Source organism: Nelumbo lutea, chromosome 2 (assembly GCF_056320005.1).
Source record: "Nelumbo lutea isolate HS-2025 chromosome 2, American lotus-T2T, whole genome shotgun sequence".
Lineage (NCBI taxonomy): Eukaryota > Viridiplantae > Streptophyta > Magnoliopsida > Proteales > Nelumbonaceae > Nelumbo > Nelumbo lutea.
This window is the reverse complement of record NC_142685.1, coordinates 74,626,825-74,644,421: the sequence shown is the minus strand read 5'-3', so window position 1 is coordinate 74,644,421 and position 17,597 is coordinate 74,626,825. Positions and strand designations below refer to the sequence as shown.

General features: G+C 36.6%; 1 protein-coding gene across 1 annotated transcript; it reads right to left on the bottom strand.

Annotated features, from left to right (window-relative positions):
- Positions 1 to 4,397: 4,397 nt before the first annotated feature.
- LOC148871539 (protein EMSY-LIKE 1-like) lies at positions 4,398 to 17,597 on the bottom strand. Its single transcript, XM_088969473.1, has 8 exons — positions 17,322 to 17,597; positions 16,374 to 16,576; positions 16,086 to 16,195; positions 15,130 to 15,322; positions 13,943 to 14,173; positions 5,085 to 5,156; positions 4,912 to 4,966; positions 4,398 to 4,816 (listed from the first exon to the last, which is right to left on the bottom strand). Exons 1-8 carry the CDS (start codon positions 17,347 to 17,349, stop codon positions 4,617 to 4,619), a joined length of 1,092 nt encoding a protein of 363 aa, XP_088825599.1. The 5' UTR covers positions 17,350 to 17,597; the 3' UTR covers positions 4,398 to 4,616.

Genomic DNA, 17,597 nt, shown 5'->3' with positions numbered 1-17,597 from the left:
GTAGGGGTTCAAGATATGCAGAAGACTGCGTGACGAAAAAGTGACGCTCTATTTGGGGACTTCTGCAACAATTGTAGCTACAACCATAGGAACTGTAGAACTAGTTTTCAGAGAATGAACAATTGTACTTAAAGATTGTCTTTCCATACCTAATTTAAAAAAAAAAATTGATTTCTGTCTCAAAATTGTGCATGGATAGTTATTCTATCTTATTCAATAATGTGATTACTATTAAACGGAATAACAAATTACTCGCATACGAAGAACTTGAGCACGATCTCTATGTTCTCCATCCTTTTCTAAAACAAACATTACCGAAACTATGTTGGAGATAATCCCCAAGAAAAGGACTTGTGATACAGTTAATCCCACGTGCCTATGGCATTACCAACTTGGCCACATTAATCTAGATTGTATCACAAGCTTGGTAGAGGAAGGTCCTTTGGATTTTCTAATTGTAGAAGATCATTCAACCTGTAAACCATGCCTTCAGGGTAAAATTAAAAAAAAAAAAAAAACCATTTACCGATAAACCTAAAACATCTACAAGCATGCTTGACCTTATACATACTAATGTATGTGGTCCCCTGAATGTTAGAACACGTAACTAGTACGTTTATTTTATAACATTTACCAATGACTATTCACGGTATGGTTACTTGTACCTAATGAGACATAAGTCTGAATCTTTTGAAAAGTTCAAAGAATTCAAACAAGAAGTTGAGAAACATTTAGGGAGATAAAATAAGACCATTTGATCAGATCGAGGTGGTGAATATCTCTCTAACGAATTCAGAAACTACTTAAAGACAATGGGATATTATCACAACTAGCTCCTCCTGCTACACCACAATCAAACGGTGTGTCAGAAAGGAAAAGTTGGACTTTATTGGATATGGTCTGACCACTTCTCGTACACTTGAAACTACCCACATCTTTTTAGGGTTACGCATTAGAGACTGCGATGATATACGTGTTGAACCGGGTTCCAACCAAATCCGTTCCAAAGACTCCCTATGATATTTGGACCGATAAGAAACCAAGTGTGACAATTGAAAATTTGGGGTTGTCCAACACATGTTAAAAGAACTAGTGCTGACAAATTGGAATCCAATCCATATATGGACATAAACAAGTTTCTAGGAATTTGAACATCCGGTTTGACTTTACCGTCAAACAATTTGACTTTGAGCAAAATCTGGATGAGCCCTGTGTTTATAGAATAACCAGTGGGGATAAGGTTACGTTCTTCGTTCTATATGTAGATGACATTCTACTCATTGGGAATGATATAGGAATGTTAACTATGGTGAAATTGTGGCTTTCACAACAATTTTCCATGAAAGATCTTGGAGAAGCCCCCTACATATTGGGTCTTCGACTCTATAGAGATAGATCGAAGAGGATAATAGGATTATCCCAATCTGCTTACATTGACAAAATAGTCAAGAGATACAGCATGGAGAACTCTAAGAAGGGAAATGTTCCTTTCAGACACGGGGTCACTCTCTCCAAAGATATGTTTCCCAAGACTCTCAAAGAGATTAAGGGCATAAAAAAGATTCTCTATGCCTCAGCCGTAGGAAACATCATGTATGTCATGCTATGCACTCGTCTTGACATTTCTCAAGCAGTGAGTGTGGTAAGCATATATCAATCTAACCCAAGGCAGAAGCATTGGACCATTGTGAAAAACATACTAAAATACCTTCGAATGACAAAAGAGTTTTGTCTGGTATTCGATAGTAGTTCACTATAGATCCAGGAGTATAAGGATGTCAATTTCCAATTGGATCCAGATGATAGAAAATCGACATCTGGTTATATCTTCACGATAGGATCGTGTGCTGTTAGATGGAAATGCAGGAAACAAGGGTCCACCATAGATTCCACAACCCAAGCCAAGCACATTGTCGTAAGTGAAACTGCCTAATGAATGAAGGTGTTCATTCTAGAATTTGAAAGCACATCACCCATTCCACTATTGTGTGACAACACTGCATCTACGGGAAATTGATGTTAAAATGTAGCATCAGCGAAAAATGTAACAGACCCATTAAATAAGCCACTGACACTGAAAGCGTTTGAGAAACATGTGAAAAATTATGAGACTCCAGCTTGTACCCTATTGGACCTAAGTGCAAGTGGGAGTTGTTAGACCGTTATGCCCTTAGCTCCAATCAGATTAATGTTCCTTTTGACATTTATTGTAAATGAATAAAGTACAAAATTGATTCATATTGTCATGTATTTCTGTGTAATACCCTTGAACTGGATACTTATGAAACTCGTGTTAGTTTAGAATCTTTACAGTCGTTTGATAGATTTATAGAGATTTATCCTGCCAAGGTTGAACTGTTGTAACGCCAAGTTGGTTGGGGTGGTTTGTCTCAGCTATCAAGGTGAGACCTGAGGTACATGTAGTGTAGATTTTCTTGAAACCCTAAACCAGACCAAAATTTCAATATTGTCCTAGACCTTGGAGATAGATTGGCAAAACTGAAATGTTACACCTAACCCCTAAGCTCAATTATGGTACTACACCAGGTGTCGGATTGGGTGGTTGTCTTTGATATGCCAACCAGTGAGATCCTTAGAGGAGATCAAAACCTAAGTATGTTGTGACAGTCTGAAAATTCACCTGAGTGGGTGATCATAGTGACAAGATCAGCCCCTCGGTCGAACAAAATGAATGATCGGGGAATATACTCTCTCTGATTGAAACCTAAATTGCCAGCAGTTGACTCCAACCGTTAAAATTTGTTTTGCAATATATATATATATATATATATTATAATTCAAAATGTTTTAATTCTCGGGATCAATGTGAGTAGAGAGTACAGCACTGTTCCTTGCAGACAAGGAATATGTCCTCTCTTGTCGGGCAGTGATTGATCATTATAGGCTAATAGATTAAGTGTAAGACCATTGAGGGTAATACATGATGGGTTAATCTTGCATTTGCCCACAATTCTTGGATCTCCATAAGATGGTTGGACCCAATGACCATTTAGTGTAAATGTTAGACCCATTAAGAACCCATGGTTATGAATTCAAGGATTCACTGTCTCCTACAGTGAAGAAAAATGTAGGAAAAAAGAAAACAAAAGTAAAGAAACCTATACAATCTTTATAAATGTTTTCATACATTTCGCTTCCTTTCTCTACCTTTTCCTTCAAACTAAACGTAGCCTAAGGGTCAAAATACGTTATCCATAAGTTCTTGTTATTGATATTAATGGGGAGATTAGATGTCCACCTGAAACTAAGGTTCAATGTATCGACACATATCAACCCATATCGACCGATGCATATTGTTTCAGGAGCTCCCTAATACACCCCTATAGAGAATATATCGAGATTCTAACCGGTTCAGGGGGTAGAGGAACCTTAAACCACCCCTTGAATTGGTTTAAAAAAAAAATAAAAAAAAAGTAAAAAAAAGCGTATCAATATCACCTAATATGTCCCTACCAACATATTGGGCATATCAATATTTTAAACCTTGCCTGATCCATGCTACCTCACCATATAAGCTCTAATTGTTGCTTTTCTCATTCAATGGTGCGACAGATAACAGAGAAGGGTAATATTGGGTTTATTATAACTACCACTAGGGAGGACGGTGAAAAAGAAGAAAAATGAAAGAAAGAGGGATGAAGGGTAATATTGGATTTAAAAAATATATATCACAAGATGTTGTGCATTGATTATGACAAAAACATTAACAAATGTTAACGGCAAGGATAAAGCTAGTCAATTATCAAAAACAATGTGGGTGATGCAAAACAATAGTTAAACAATAAGGGCACAATCAATCAAGTAGCAAAAGCGTAGGATTAGTTTAAAAAAATTGCCCTTACTTTTTTTTTAGTTTTTTTCAAATTAGGTTCAGAGGAGCCAGTTTAAGGTCCATCCACCCTCTAAACCAGTTGAGACCCTGAATCACCCCCTGTAAGGGCATATTGAGAGGCTTGCGATACAATATGTATCGGCCAATACAATCCGATACGCATTGAAATTTCGAACCTTGTTCTTCTATCCTTTCCTCACTCCCGATTCAAGTTCCAAGGAAGCTTCAGCCTTGCACTCTGCTCATGCCATGTAATAAAAGGCCATTATCCAATGACGATCGCTTGCTATCGAAGTATTTAGAGGGGCGAAATGGACATAGACCTAACCTCAAAGCATTTTTGCCACGAAGTGGCGGCTAAGACTCAAACACGCAGTCCCACGCTTATCAGCTCAACATTTAACCATCTCATCATGCAATAGAGCCCTCCTGTAATCAAGTGCATATGCAGGATAAAAGAACTCGAATGGAAAATTTGATATCTACAGCCCGTATATGCAACAAGAGAAAATTACAAAAGCAAATTAGCATCGACACAGACAAGGCAATCAAAAAAGCAGATTAGCATTGACCAGGCATGTACCAAGCTATCAGTAGTTAGTAAAGAAAGAGAAGAATAAAAGAAAAAAAGCATATAGGAAATGCACTCCGAATCTACATGAATGAGGACATACATAGATCTGGGATACAAAGTGTACGTGTATGCATGTCATATCTACAAGCCACATCACCTTGCACCCGAGAAATCAACACAAGACAACAATTAAGGGGTAGGAGTCCCCTCTTGTAAATCAACACAAGGGATGCCTGCTCTGTCAGTGCGCTCCTGACCAAAACCTTCACCATAATAGGAGGCATTAAGCCTATTACCCTGCCCATAGATCGCATGATGGCTCATTCCATGTCCATTCCTCTTCATCTCCTTGTGGGAGTACCTTTGCCGTGGCTCATCGGGAGAATCATCTGGCAAACCAAATCCTTCTACGCATAAGTCTACATGGCTACATGACTAGAGGAAAATTGCAAGCTAACAAAAATTGGAAGGTAGAATGACTCACCATCTGACACATCAGCAAGTTTATCGAGTGCTTCAACAATAGCTCTTTCGTGCTCCTACACCAAAAATAATAATTGAAATCAATTCAATTTTGAGAATCTATGTCCAAGCTTAAATTAGGCCACAAAAAATGTTAAAAAAAACCAAAGGTGCAAGATATGAAAATAAAATTACTCTGAGGATCAACTTCGCCTTCTCTACTTGAACCGGATCAGATTCTTCCCCTCCATAGATCACCCTCTCAACCTGCCAGATGTAGACAGCCCAATATCAATTATTAAATTGCAGGGTAATGCATAATGACATTTTTATAAAAGGCAAAAAGAAATTGTTGATGAAAACCAAATTCAGAATTACTGTTTCATGAAAGAAAAATTAATATCATAAAGGTCCGTGCAAAAATGAAAACATGCTAATGAGTGTGTGTGTGTGTGTGTGTGTATAAGCAAGAAATAGTTACAAAACAGAGGTCTGGATGTTGAGTCCGGATCTCATGCCCACGAGAATCTTGCCCATGTTTATTGCAGCCACACATGGAGAACATCTCATCCTCTGCATAGTATTATGCAGGGGGAGATGTTCCCAATTCACGGCGGGGGGTGGGGGGGGTGTAGTGTGTTGTGGGTAGATGTGCACAGGGTTCTCGTGGGCAGGAGATCCGAACACCTGGATGTCAAGCATCACAAAAAGCAAATGCAGAACCAACATATTCATTGAGAGGGTAAGATTGGAATTATGGGGCTCACAGCTCACTCACATTGGACAGTAAGTTGCCAGAATCAACAATCAATATTCAATGCAGGATGGGTAATATATCCATGTCTACATCTATCTATTCGATGCAAGAAGGTTAAAAATAAAAGAAGAGGCAGACATATGAGATATGTCCACCCATGATCCAGATATTCCCCCTATGGAATGGCAATAATCCATGTTGGGTTAGGATGACTACTAACCTAACCGACTAACTCCACCCTAATCACACAGTCCGTTCTATGGAAGTGGCAGGGATGAGTGATGTGAGAAGCAGAGCAGGAAGGAAGAAAGAAGAAAGCAGAGAAAAAAAAAATGGACTGTTGTGAGAGAGAATCCAAGAGGGGAGCAGAGGGGAGTAAAGGGAGGATAATGTTAGCCCAACAAACATGGTTTAAAGTATTGATACCCATTGTGTATCGGTACTTTAAACCATGCGCACTTTATTTTTTAGCTTCTTTTCAAAATTTCATTTTCGTATATTTTATATTATATAATAAATAAAATAAAGGGTTTCCTGATAACACATTTAAACACATGTATCAGAACCCTCATGATACGATATGCCCAATACAGGGCATATTGTATCGATACTTTGAACCTTGCCAACAAATAATCTGGAAAGAGAGACCAAGGAGAGAACTCCCTATCAATGTTATAAGACTCAATCCAGACTAAAAACCAGAATGTTCCATGAGTCCCAGTTTTACCAATTAACTGAGTGTTAGCCCATTCAGCCACTAAATATCGTCATTTAACCAGGACTGGGAATGGCCACCCATTCCCGGTTTTACGATTTGACCATCAGGTCCAGGCCGAGTCTTAGTCTTACAACACTGCTCCTAGGTCCATCAGTCTTCTTTTGACCTAACCCCAAGGGACCAAAACTTGCCTATTTAGCATATATTTTTTACAATATATATATTGAAAGAATAAGCCAGTAGTACAATATGAAGGTTTTGAGTTAAGCTCAAAAAGGTGAGGGAACTATTCATTTTCTGTCGTAAGGACCAGAGATGCCATAATCCCTATCTACATAAATCTCTAACATGATTTTGGGGTCATTAATTTGGTTATTCTACCACCTATTAAGTAAGCCTAACATTGCATTATTTAGAAATCAATAATGCACTTATGGCCACATAAATCTCTTTAAAAAGAATATTATCGAACTTATACTCGTAAAAAAAATTAATATTATGGACCTTACATTCCCCAAACACACAGACTTCTACACACTTTGATTCATGCCCATAATGGAGCAGTTCAAAACTAAGTGTGCCTCTTAAAAATTCCAAAATTGGACTATTAAATATGCAGAAAGATTAGAATGAAGGGCAGGGTGATAAGCTGGCACCCAAACAACGAAAAAAAGTTGCAACAAAAGATTGACAAAGTAGGATAACTTAGTTTGCCCCAATCCTTTGAAATTCAATAATGTCTCAAAAACCCAGGCCAAATGAAATCTAATAATCCCTGAAAATTCTGGAAAATACCAAAACCAAATAGGCAATCAAATTTCCTGTATCAACACATTCTGTCCTTATTCCTTCTCATCTCCAAAGAGCCATCTTTTTCTTTCTCCTAAATTCCCTAACAAATTGTAAATGGGATGCAGCTCCAAACAAATATTTGCCTTTCTGCTTCCTTGGATTCTAGGCTAGTTAGAAAAGGCTTCATCCAAACTGCAAGGTTGATAAATCTGAACCTTGGATAAGGAAGAGAACTACATAAAAAGATTGTCACATTGCATTAAGTGAAAAGGTGTCCCACGTCTTCTTCACCATTATTTAACATAAAACAAAGACTTGTCATATTAAAGCCTTCTTACTTCAGTTCAAAGGATCTACTGATGATGTTGTCCAAGGCCACCAACCAAGAAAAAACCACAGCCCTAGGGTAATAGGATTCCCCAAGTCCCCATAATATTTGAGAGCTCCCCCTGATTTTTGATGATTGCATTATAGAAAGGTTTTACATGAAATATTCATTACAACATTCTTTCACCATCTCACATAATCCTGCAATGGATGTATCAGTTTCTCTTCAAGCTTCTGCAATAGCATAGTAGTAAAGTACATTCTTCAAGCTCCCAATCCAAAAATGGTATTCTAAAAGTAAGACACAAAACTCATCGTATGCTACATTGACACCTTTGTTAGAAGATATGTATGAATATTGGGGTGTCCCGTAAATCAGTGGCCAATTAAATACTTAATTTTGCCTCTAAGGGATAACCAAAAGTCTTTTATCATTTTGGAACTTAGTCATTGATAAATTCTCTAAGAAAATGGCTGCATGGAAGAAAACTACATCTCCCTTGAAGGTCAAATAACTTTAATAAAATTAACCCTAAGTTATGTCTTGTCTGTGTTCAAAGCTCCGTGTCCAGTAGCAAAAAGAATATATAAGACAATGAGGGACTTCCTATGGGAACTAGGGGACACAAAAAGAAATCATTTAATAAATTGACACAGGTGAGAATGAAAAAAAATGTTTAGGTATGGGTAAGGGCACTTTAAAGAATAAATCACTCTTGCGAAAATGGCTGTGGAGGTTCCATATTGATTCAAACAGATTGTAGAATGCAGTAATAAAAAAAATATTCATGGATTATCTCCAAACCGGATGCAGCCCTCACTCCAAGAGCAACAGTGTCTTCACCATGGAAAGACATTTCCTCTCTGCTTCCTCAATTTTTGTACAACATCAGGTATGATGTCCTCTCTGGCTCCAAATCAATACGTGTGAAAACTTGCAAAGGAAAAAAACCCTTTTCGGTACCTATCACCACATATATAACTTCTCTGCAGAGCAAATGAGGACAACACGACTCATTAATCTCTACCAATTTGTGAATGTTATTTGGAACTATTTTCTCTCACAGCTTGGGTGTAATTGAACAGTTCCTGCAAACCTAAGAAGTCTTTTCTCTAATGCACACTTAAGTCCACCCCAAGAGACAGAGTAAGATACTAATTGAAATGTGCAAGAGCAGCTATTATTTTGGTGGTAGGGGAGGAAAGAAACTCTCGTCCAATCAACAATAAGGAAAGGTCTATTGAGGAAACCATCGATAATATATCAATTACAGTTGATTCTTCATTAACTAAAACAGCTCTCATCAACAGATCGACCCCACCATCCAAAGTTAATTTGAAGTTGATTTACAATTGGTGCAATTTAGGAAACCTGGGATTAGCAGGTATTGAAGGTAAGGATGCTCACAGTTTGGCTAACTGAACCATGAGCTATTTTTGAAACCAAACCAGCATCATCAGTTTCTGAAAAACCATAAAAAACCAATCAGTTAACCAGTTGATTGATTAGGCTATTTCTATATATTATAAAAATATATAAATGTAGAATATAAATGCTATAAATATATAATATATGATATTATAAATAATAATAATATATAAATATGTATATTATATTAAATAGACAACTAAAATATAATATGTATTTATATTACATATAATGCATATAAATTTATATATAATATACAGATAATATAATATACATATATTAAAAACATACAATATACAAAAATATATACTAATCGGTTCAGTTAACCAGATTTTTTGGTTCCGTATAATTGGATTGGTTCGACTTTTCTATTTTTGTTGAGCACCCCTAATTGAAGGGGTGTTCAGAAATGATGAAGGTAATATCAGGGATATGTTCTCAGGTCCCATAGGGATTGGGGACTCAACCAAGGCAGAACTGCTGTTAATCTTGCATGGGATAAGACTGGCCAAAGCCTTGAATATCATTGTGTCTGAAGTGGAACCAGTTCTTTCCTGGATTCCAAAATCTGCTAATGAGATGGCTGATGGGTTGCCAAAACAAGGGGCTAAAAGGGAAAGAATGCATCCGGGCCAAGTGATGTAATTATACTGCAGTATTGTGGGTTATTGTCTTTTTGTAGTCTGGTGTTGTTAGCTCTAAGGGTGTACCATTAATCCTGTACTTCTTAAATATGAATTAAATCCTTTCAGTTATTCATCAAAACAAAGTTGAAATTACCCCAAATTAAGGAAGAAAGGGAAAAATATAAAAGAAAGCCATTTCTAAGGATTCTGGAAAATCAAATTTCCAGGAAAGAAATTTGAATACATTATATTTTGTTGACTATCAAAAATATGGCACTATACTCTCGAGTTAGCATAAAAAGGTGACAAAACACTTTTAAGGGTGTATCATTAATCCTGGCCAAGTGATGCAATTATACTGCAGTATTGTGGGTTGTTGTCTTTTTGTAGTCTGGTGTTGTTAGCTCTAAGGGTGTACCATTAATCCTGTACTTCTTAAATATGAATTTAGTCCTTTCAGTTATTCATCAAAACAAAGTTGAAATTACCCCAAATTAAGGAAGAAAGGGGAAAATATAAAAGAAAGCCATTTCTAAGGATTCTGGAAAATCAAATTTCCAGGAAAGAAATTTGAATACATTATATTTTGTTGACTATCAAAAATATGGCACTATACTCTCGAGTTAGCATAAAAAGGTGACAAAACACTTTTAAGCTTCTAATATGGTCTTACCCAAAAGTTATAAGAGAGAGTGTTTTCTAAGAAAGATTTAAAAAAAAAAAAAAGAAAATATTTCTAAAGACTGCAGGAGATCAAATTTTCAGGAGGCACACACACAGACAGATAAACAAGTCAAAAACAAATCAAAATGTATAGGGCTAGTCACTGTGTAAAGCCCAGAAAACAAGGAACAAGAACATTTAGCAACCCAGCAAGTTTCCTTCAAGACAAATGGTATTATTTGTTCCCGATAACTCTGGATAGAAGGAAGAAAGGATGACAATAAAGCAACCTTAGACAAAAGATACATCCTTTAAGACCTTATAGTTGATACATGTATGATGTTAAAAATCTCATTTAATATATGTATATGTAAAGCATCAGCGATCACCCATCATTCCACCAATGAAGGATTATCACAAATAAACATTCTAAAAAGCTTTTTATATTAAAAGATGCTTGTTGAACTAGTAGTCATAAGAGATGCATTTGAGTAAAGCACTTTTGCACCTAAAACAGAAGGAATATCTAAATCCCATGCCTTTGAAATCTACAAGGATCCAAAGAAACAACTTACAGAAATGAATTCTAAAAATATATTACAGTAAAAAACTCAATAAGTGCCACAAAAGCGTAGAAGCTACATAATATTCAACACGTTGCTGTCTCTTCAATCTAGAATCTTGAACTGAACGTTAATGCTGTTTGCACCCTATATTCACAAATGAGTGGGCACATGTACAACTGATGGGCTCGCCTGTGGTACAAGGTACACCGGCTAACCCAAAATAAGGAGACTGTGCAGGTTAGAATGGTCAAAGTCAAACCACTGGAACATGAACCATGTCATATAAATCACATAGCAGATGACCATTAAAAGCTCCTCACAAAAGCTTACAGTAATATGCAAAGACATATATAGGACAATTGGCAGCATCCTTCTGAAAACTGAATACTTGAAATTTTTTTTCTTTTTTTTTTTTGATAATTGATATATGATTTTTTTAACAAGATATGAGAACTACCACAGGCATCCCGAGGAGAGGCATGAGGTGCAACCTCTCCTTAAAAGAAAATTACAGTTTAAACAGTAGAGAACAGATTACAAAGCAGCCCAGTAGAGAGTTTCCCTATTAACCCCTTGTTTGGCAAGACAATCAGCCAAACCGTTCGCCAACCCTCCTACCCAGTGCAAATTAATATTCCTGTTTCCTATTAACCACTTAGCTTTCTTTAAGAGATCCCTATAGCACCAAACCACTAAGTCCAAACCCCACAACAACTTTAGAGTCTCCTTTAATTATTAGATTTTCTACACCAAGCTGGTTTGCAATTTGAATACCTTGTAGGGCCACTAATACTTCAGCCCTATTAAAGTCTCACAAACCCACTGGACCAAAGAAGAAACCTAAGATGTTGCAGTCCTTATCTCTTAAGACCTCTCCTTTTCCAGAGGATCCTAGGTTACCCTGACTACTCCCATCAAAATTCAGCTTTACACTTCCATCAAGACAAGGAACCCATTCGGCGTTGACCCTATCTTTCCTGGATGACCAACTCCTCCAGAGATCATCAAAGGAAAAAGATTGGAAGTAGTCCTTAGTTCTCAACCAATGTATTGGTCTTGTCAAAATGCAGTCCTTGACAATTAAGAGGCTTCTTTCTTTTTTCTTGAAAAAATCTTGCATTCCTTTCTTCCCAAATTGTCTAGAAGGCAGCTGCTCTAATACATTCCTACATACCCCTCCCTCTTTTAGTGGGCCACACAAAAAAGATGGATCAAACAATAAACAAACATCTATAGGTAGGTTCCACCTACACCCAAACAAAGCAAAAATCCAATTCCAAATAGTTGCAGTAAAAGAGAGATATTAGTAAGTGGGAACAGTCCTCACCATTAGCTTTGCAAAGAATACACCACTTAGGAGACAAACACAGAAAGGGGGAACAGGCCTAGTCCAAAGTATTGATTTTTCCATAAAACACTTACCAACAAAACACCATAATTTTAGGGGGAACAGGCCTATTCCAAACATCCTTTACCAGAAAAACCCTTACCCTCTAACCAGAAGAAGAGTAAAGGGACTTAAGAAAAAATAAAACAAGTACAGGAGAAGGAACCTTTTGGATGGGGGGTCCACATTCTCCTATCCAATTGAGTGGGGTCCAGACAGACATTACCAAGAAGTATAAGGTCTGAAACAAGCACAAGCTCATTGTCCCTTAAACCCCTTGAAACCCAAAACTCTTTCCTTTTTTTTTTGATGAATAACTTCCAGACTCTTTCCTTGATGCACATGTTCTTGACTTTCCAATTTTCCAACTCCAGTGCTTTTGAAATAACCAAACCCTGCCTGGCCTTTTTTGTGAAACTTTCATTCCTTAGTTGATCCTCCAATCCCGTACATCCATGTACAACTACATTCCTGGGTACATAAAATGACAACAGAGCGAAAATCACCCCCAAAACATTCCATCAAGACGAGCTCCAAAGAGCAACTGCAATTGAGACTGCTACCTAATAACTCCGGAGATGGAATGGTAGCCCAAAACATCCCATCCACAGTAAAGAAATCCCATGCATTTGATGAAGGAGAGCATCTGAAAATAGTGAAAGACCGAACTGCAGCTTGTACGTTCAAAGCATCAATTCCTACCTTGTTTTCAAGCAGATCTAACAAGGCTTTGCACCTATCAAAAGGCATTAGAAAAAGAGTGTCTTTTAATTTCACTTCTTTGATCAACATATCAATAACTTTTTTCCAGTCATTGTCTTCCACCACCAACTTGTTTATACAATCTTCCTCTCCAGAGTTAACCAACAAAGTACATTTACCTGTGGGAAAGTGACAGTTGAAATTTCCTGTCTGGGGGCTTCAGCACGGTCTGCAACCTTGAGCATTTCATCTTCCTTTACATTGTTCTCTACTTCAACTTTTCCTGATCTAAGCAAACAACATTTCAGGGTTTTGGCAACCTCATGCTAGTCTTGGTTTCTTTTCCCTTCAGGAAAACATGCCAGTTGCTTTCTACCCTTGGCAATGCATGGGCGTGCTTCACACGTGTATTTATAGTGTTAAATATTATATCCCATGTGCTTGATGGAGGATTATTAAGCGAAGCAAAATGTATAGAATAAGTGGACCCATATCATCATTTCAAAATCCTACAAAAAATTAATCAGCATCAGAGAAAAATGCATATTATTAAGCAAAGCAAAATATATACAATATCTGCAAGTTGATCATCAATAGACTTTAATCTGACATTTTTCAATCTTCATTTCATCCACAAAACCCAAATTACAAATGGGAAAGAACCTCAAAAGAATAAAATCCAATACATTACAATCACCAACTCTTGGACACTGACTAACTAATCAAAGGACAACCTTCCAACAGTCTGCTTACTTGGCACACCCATGAGCAAAATTTACCAAACATCCAAATACCTTGCATATTTGTTTTGTATCAAGATGATATCCCAAATAAACACCTCCAAAAAATTTTATAGCTGATCTATAGTTTCTCCTGATAAAGCACTTTATACAACATTTATAAGAGGCTAAGATCTATAGCATAACAAATAAGGAGGCAGAAACTACCTTTCCAACAACAGAATCTACACAAACATAAATACACACATTGACACCAACTGAACAGATAGGACAAATTCCACACAAAGGAAAGTCCTAATGGTACAGGATATCAATGCCATACCACTAAAGAAAAGCACTACCTTACCTCACGAATAAGCTTGTCTGTTGCACGAATTTCAATTATATCAGATCTTTTCTTAACATTATCAACACCAGGAGGTGGGAAACCCTTCTTCGACTGAAAGACAGGTGCTCTTCCTTTGCCCATACCAGGTACCAATCGATTATGGCCAACAGATTTCATCAACTGTCCAGCATTTACTTGAGCAGAGAATGAAGCCATTTCACCATCCCGTTGACCATCTCTGAAATGTTTCTGGATATTAAATTTAAACTTTTAATATAACATGATTAATGCAAAATCCATATTCAATCAAAAGTTCAAGAAAACCTTTTAACAGGAATTCTGAAGTCCCAAAAAGTACAAAACACAAGAAAAGTACTTCATAAGTAATAAATATAATTTTCCAGCACAAAAAATGTAATTGAAATTCCATAAAGTGAATTGATGGTTCATCTTTCTGATAACAAGTTCTAGGGAACAAATGATGTGATTATTTTGGTCTGAATTTCCAAGTAGAAAATTGTCACCATTTGGACAATCATGTTCTATCCCCATGTCAGTGCAATACATCAGGTAACAATACAGAGGATTATTTCATTCAAATGCATTCCATTCAAAATCCAATGACATAAAACACAACCCATGATTTTATGGCATAGCCACTCCTAGAACTGTGCCCCCCTTCCCACCTGGTGTATGGGATTCTTTTTCTTTTCTTTTTTTTTTTTGAAAAAAAAATAACTTGTATTAAACAAAAAGAGGAAGGGTGCACATGAGAGGATGTACAAGCCTCAACAAACAACCAGATAAAGGCAAGACCAGTGAGGAATTATAATTGCACTATACAAAAAGTCCCTTCCCAAACCAGGTTTTGCTATCCCATCAGCCATATGGTTGTGATTCCTTCAGATCCATCTGAAACTGCAACTGCATAACATCGACTAGGAAATTTCGTAGATTCTGTGCTCTCTCTCTCTCTCTCTCTCTCTCTCTCTCTCTCTCTCTCATCAATACATAAATTATATTTTGGTCGATGTCAAATAAAAACCTTCTGTTTTGGTCCATTACTCCACATAATAAAATAAAAAAATGGAGGTCATTCACTGATCCAATTTAGATACACCAATCCGGTTTAAACATCAATAAAACCTGTGAAAACACTAGAATTCAACAAAAACACTATCTTTCACACATAAATTTTCACTTACTGTCAATGAAGAATGAATAGCTGCTGCTGAAGACTGAGTGTGAGATATATAATTTGGAGATGATGAAACAGCAGAATGAGAAGTCTTCAACCTTTTCTGGGAAGCATGACCCACTGCATTAGGAACTGAACCAGGAGGATTCATTTTATTAGAGAGCAACCTCTGGTCAGCAGCAGTGCCTTTACGCCATTCCCTGAATCAATATAAAATGTTCAATAAGACAGTCCATGGGCTGAAGCTATAATAAGTGCTGCATGGACGCAGAAAGGAGATCAGATCCCAAAGCCTATCTGGGAGTCTGACTCAACAAAATGAAAACACAAGAACCCATGGATGAGTCAATAGAAAAGTATAAATTATTAAAATAGTTCATACTATTTTTAAAATGTATTTTTTATAAATACTGAAAAATTGTAAAATATTAGACCATCAACTGGAAATAGATTGTTTGTAGGCAGAATCTATGGTGCATCAAATGCACCGTGAAGCAAAAAATGTAAACTAGTAATAAAACGACACATCACAGCCAACATCCTTAACAATGTTAAGTCTTAATGGTAATTACACCATATGAAATATGAAGCAATGAAAATTAAGTAGACTATGTGACGCCTTTAATGTGATTGGCTGAAATCTTGATTTAATGTACAGCAAATATTCATAAATGTACCATAGTTTTTTTATGAATATAAATGCACCATAGTTGGACTCTTGTTTGAATCATATACATATAAAAAAGTCCATAAGTATATAACAGTTTATAGAAAAAAATGGCATTGTGTATATTAGTTATTCATTTACATAAAATAAGCAAGTAGATAAAGGAAAACTTGTGTACAATATGGACACTCCATCCACTTAAGAGAGCTCATGCAGCACTGGCCATCATGAAAGGATCAGATAAAAAAAAAAAAGGATAACTATATATTACAAAACAGAAATATAAATATGAGCACCTTATCATTCTGACTGAATCATCTGAATCAACTTTAACAAGGAGTTCTCTATGTTCCAAATCTGAAACATTAAGTTCCTTTCGCAGCTCAGTCATAAGACCTTCTTTACCCTATAAAGAAAAAGGGAAAAGAGCCAAAAGCATGAATTGGGAACAGTATTCAAGAAGGTAGATGTATCACCACAAGCATGAAAACCAGACTATCACTTCAGGTCTACAACTAATAAATAGCATAACTAAGAACTTCCAGGCTTCCAGCATATAACAAGAGCCAAAAGCTAGAGCATACCCAAGACAGGACATCAGATTGGGCAATAAAAGCCTTTAATATGGCACTATAAGCTTCTGTTTCTATACAATGAATTTGTAATTTCATGTCTGTTGCATCCATTCCACAAGATACTGTTGCAGATGGGATCTTCACATTTGCAGAAAAATGTGTCCTCCAGGTACTCCTGTTAATATTTTGTGGTGGAGTATCTTCATCAGTTCCTGTTAGAAGTATCAGAATGTTAGCCTCACATTAGGTTTCTTGATATAACCCAAAAAAAAGGAAAGGGGTTCTCTGAGACACCATATAAATCCAAAGGGCAAAAAATAGAAATAAAACCTAAAAAATCTTAGTTAAACGAGCCATATTACTAAAAATGGGAACGAAGTTGTAATAGGAGCAAATAGAACCAAAATACTGAAGTAACAAGAACGGGGTCTTACATGTGTTAACCCAAACAAAACTCATCATTTTTACACTTGATTTACATGTGACTCCCTAAACAAATTCATCTGTCATAAATATTGAAGAAAAAGGCGCATAAAAATGATAGTTACCACAATACAAAGACGTTGATGAATAAGTATGAGAGAGAGAAAGAGCATTAATGTCTTTCTGGGTTCCGGCATCATAATTGAACCCTTTGATCTTACATGTCTTATCTGTTCGGATCTATTTATACCCATATTCAAATATCTCTAAGAAAATCATCTCAAAAACCCTAACTTAAACCCAGCAGAAGAATCCCAAACCTCTAGTCAATTTCTTCTCTTCTGAGCCCTAAATATCTAACTAAATACATGTTCTAAAACCCTACAACACCAGAAACGTTTAAAATCTCAACTCTTCATTAGATCGATCGAATCCACTCTGAACTGCACTTCAATTCCCAAATACAAAACCAGTATAAATCTCTTCGATTCAATAGGAAAAATACAAAAAGGGGGAGAAGACGAAGCGACTTACCACTACTATCATGCTTTATATAATCCATCGACGAAACAGACCCAGAAGACGGCCGGAGATACTGTCATGGAAGAAAAATGCCCAGGGAAATCGTCCTTGAATAACTTTGGACCGAGTTGAATTTGCGTTTCACGCTCTGGTATTTAGCCGGAAAACCGGCGGGAATAGAAACCCTCAGAGTTAGAGAAGATGCCCTAGATATTCTTTCTTTGTTCGCAGTATTGAAAAACAAAATTGAACAATAATGATAACAAAAAAGAAAAAAAAAAGGATTTT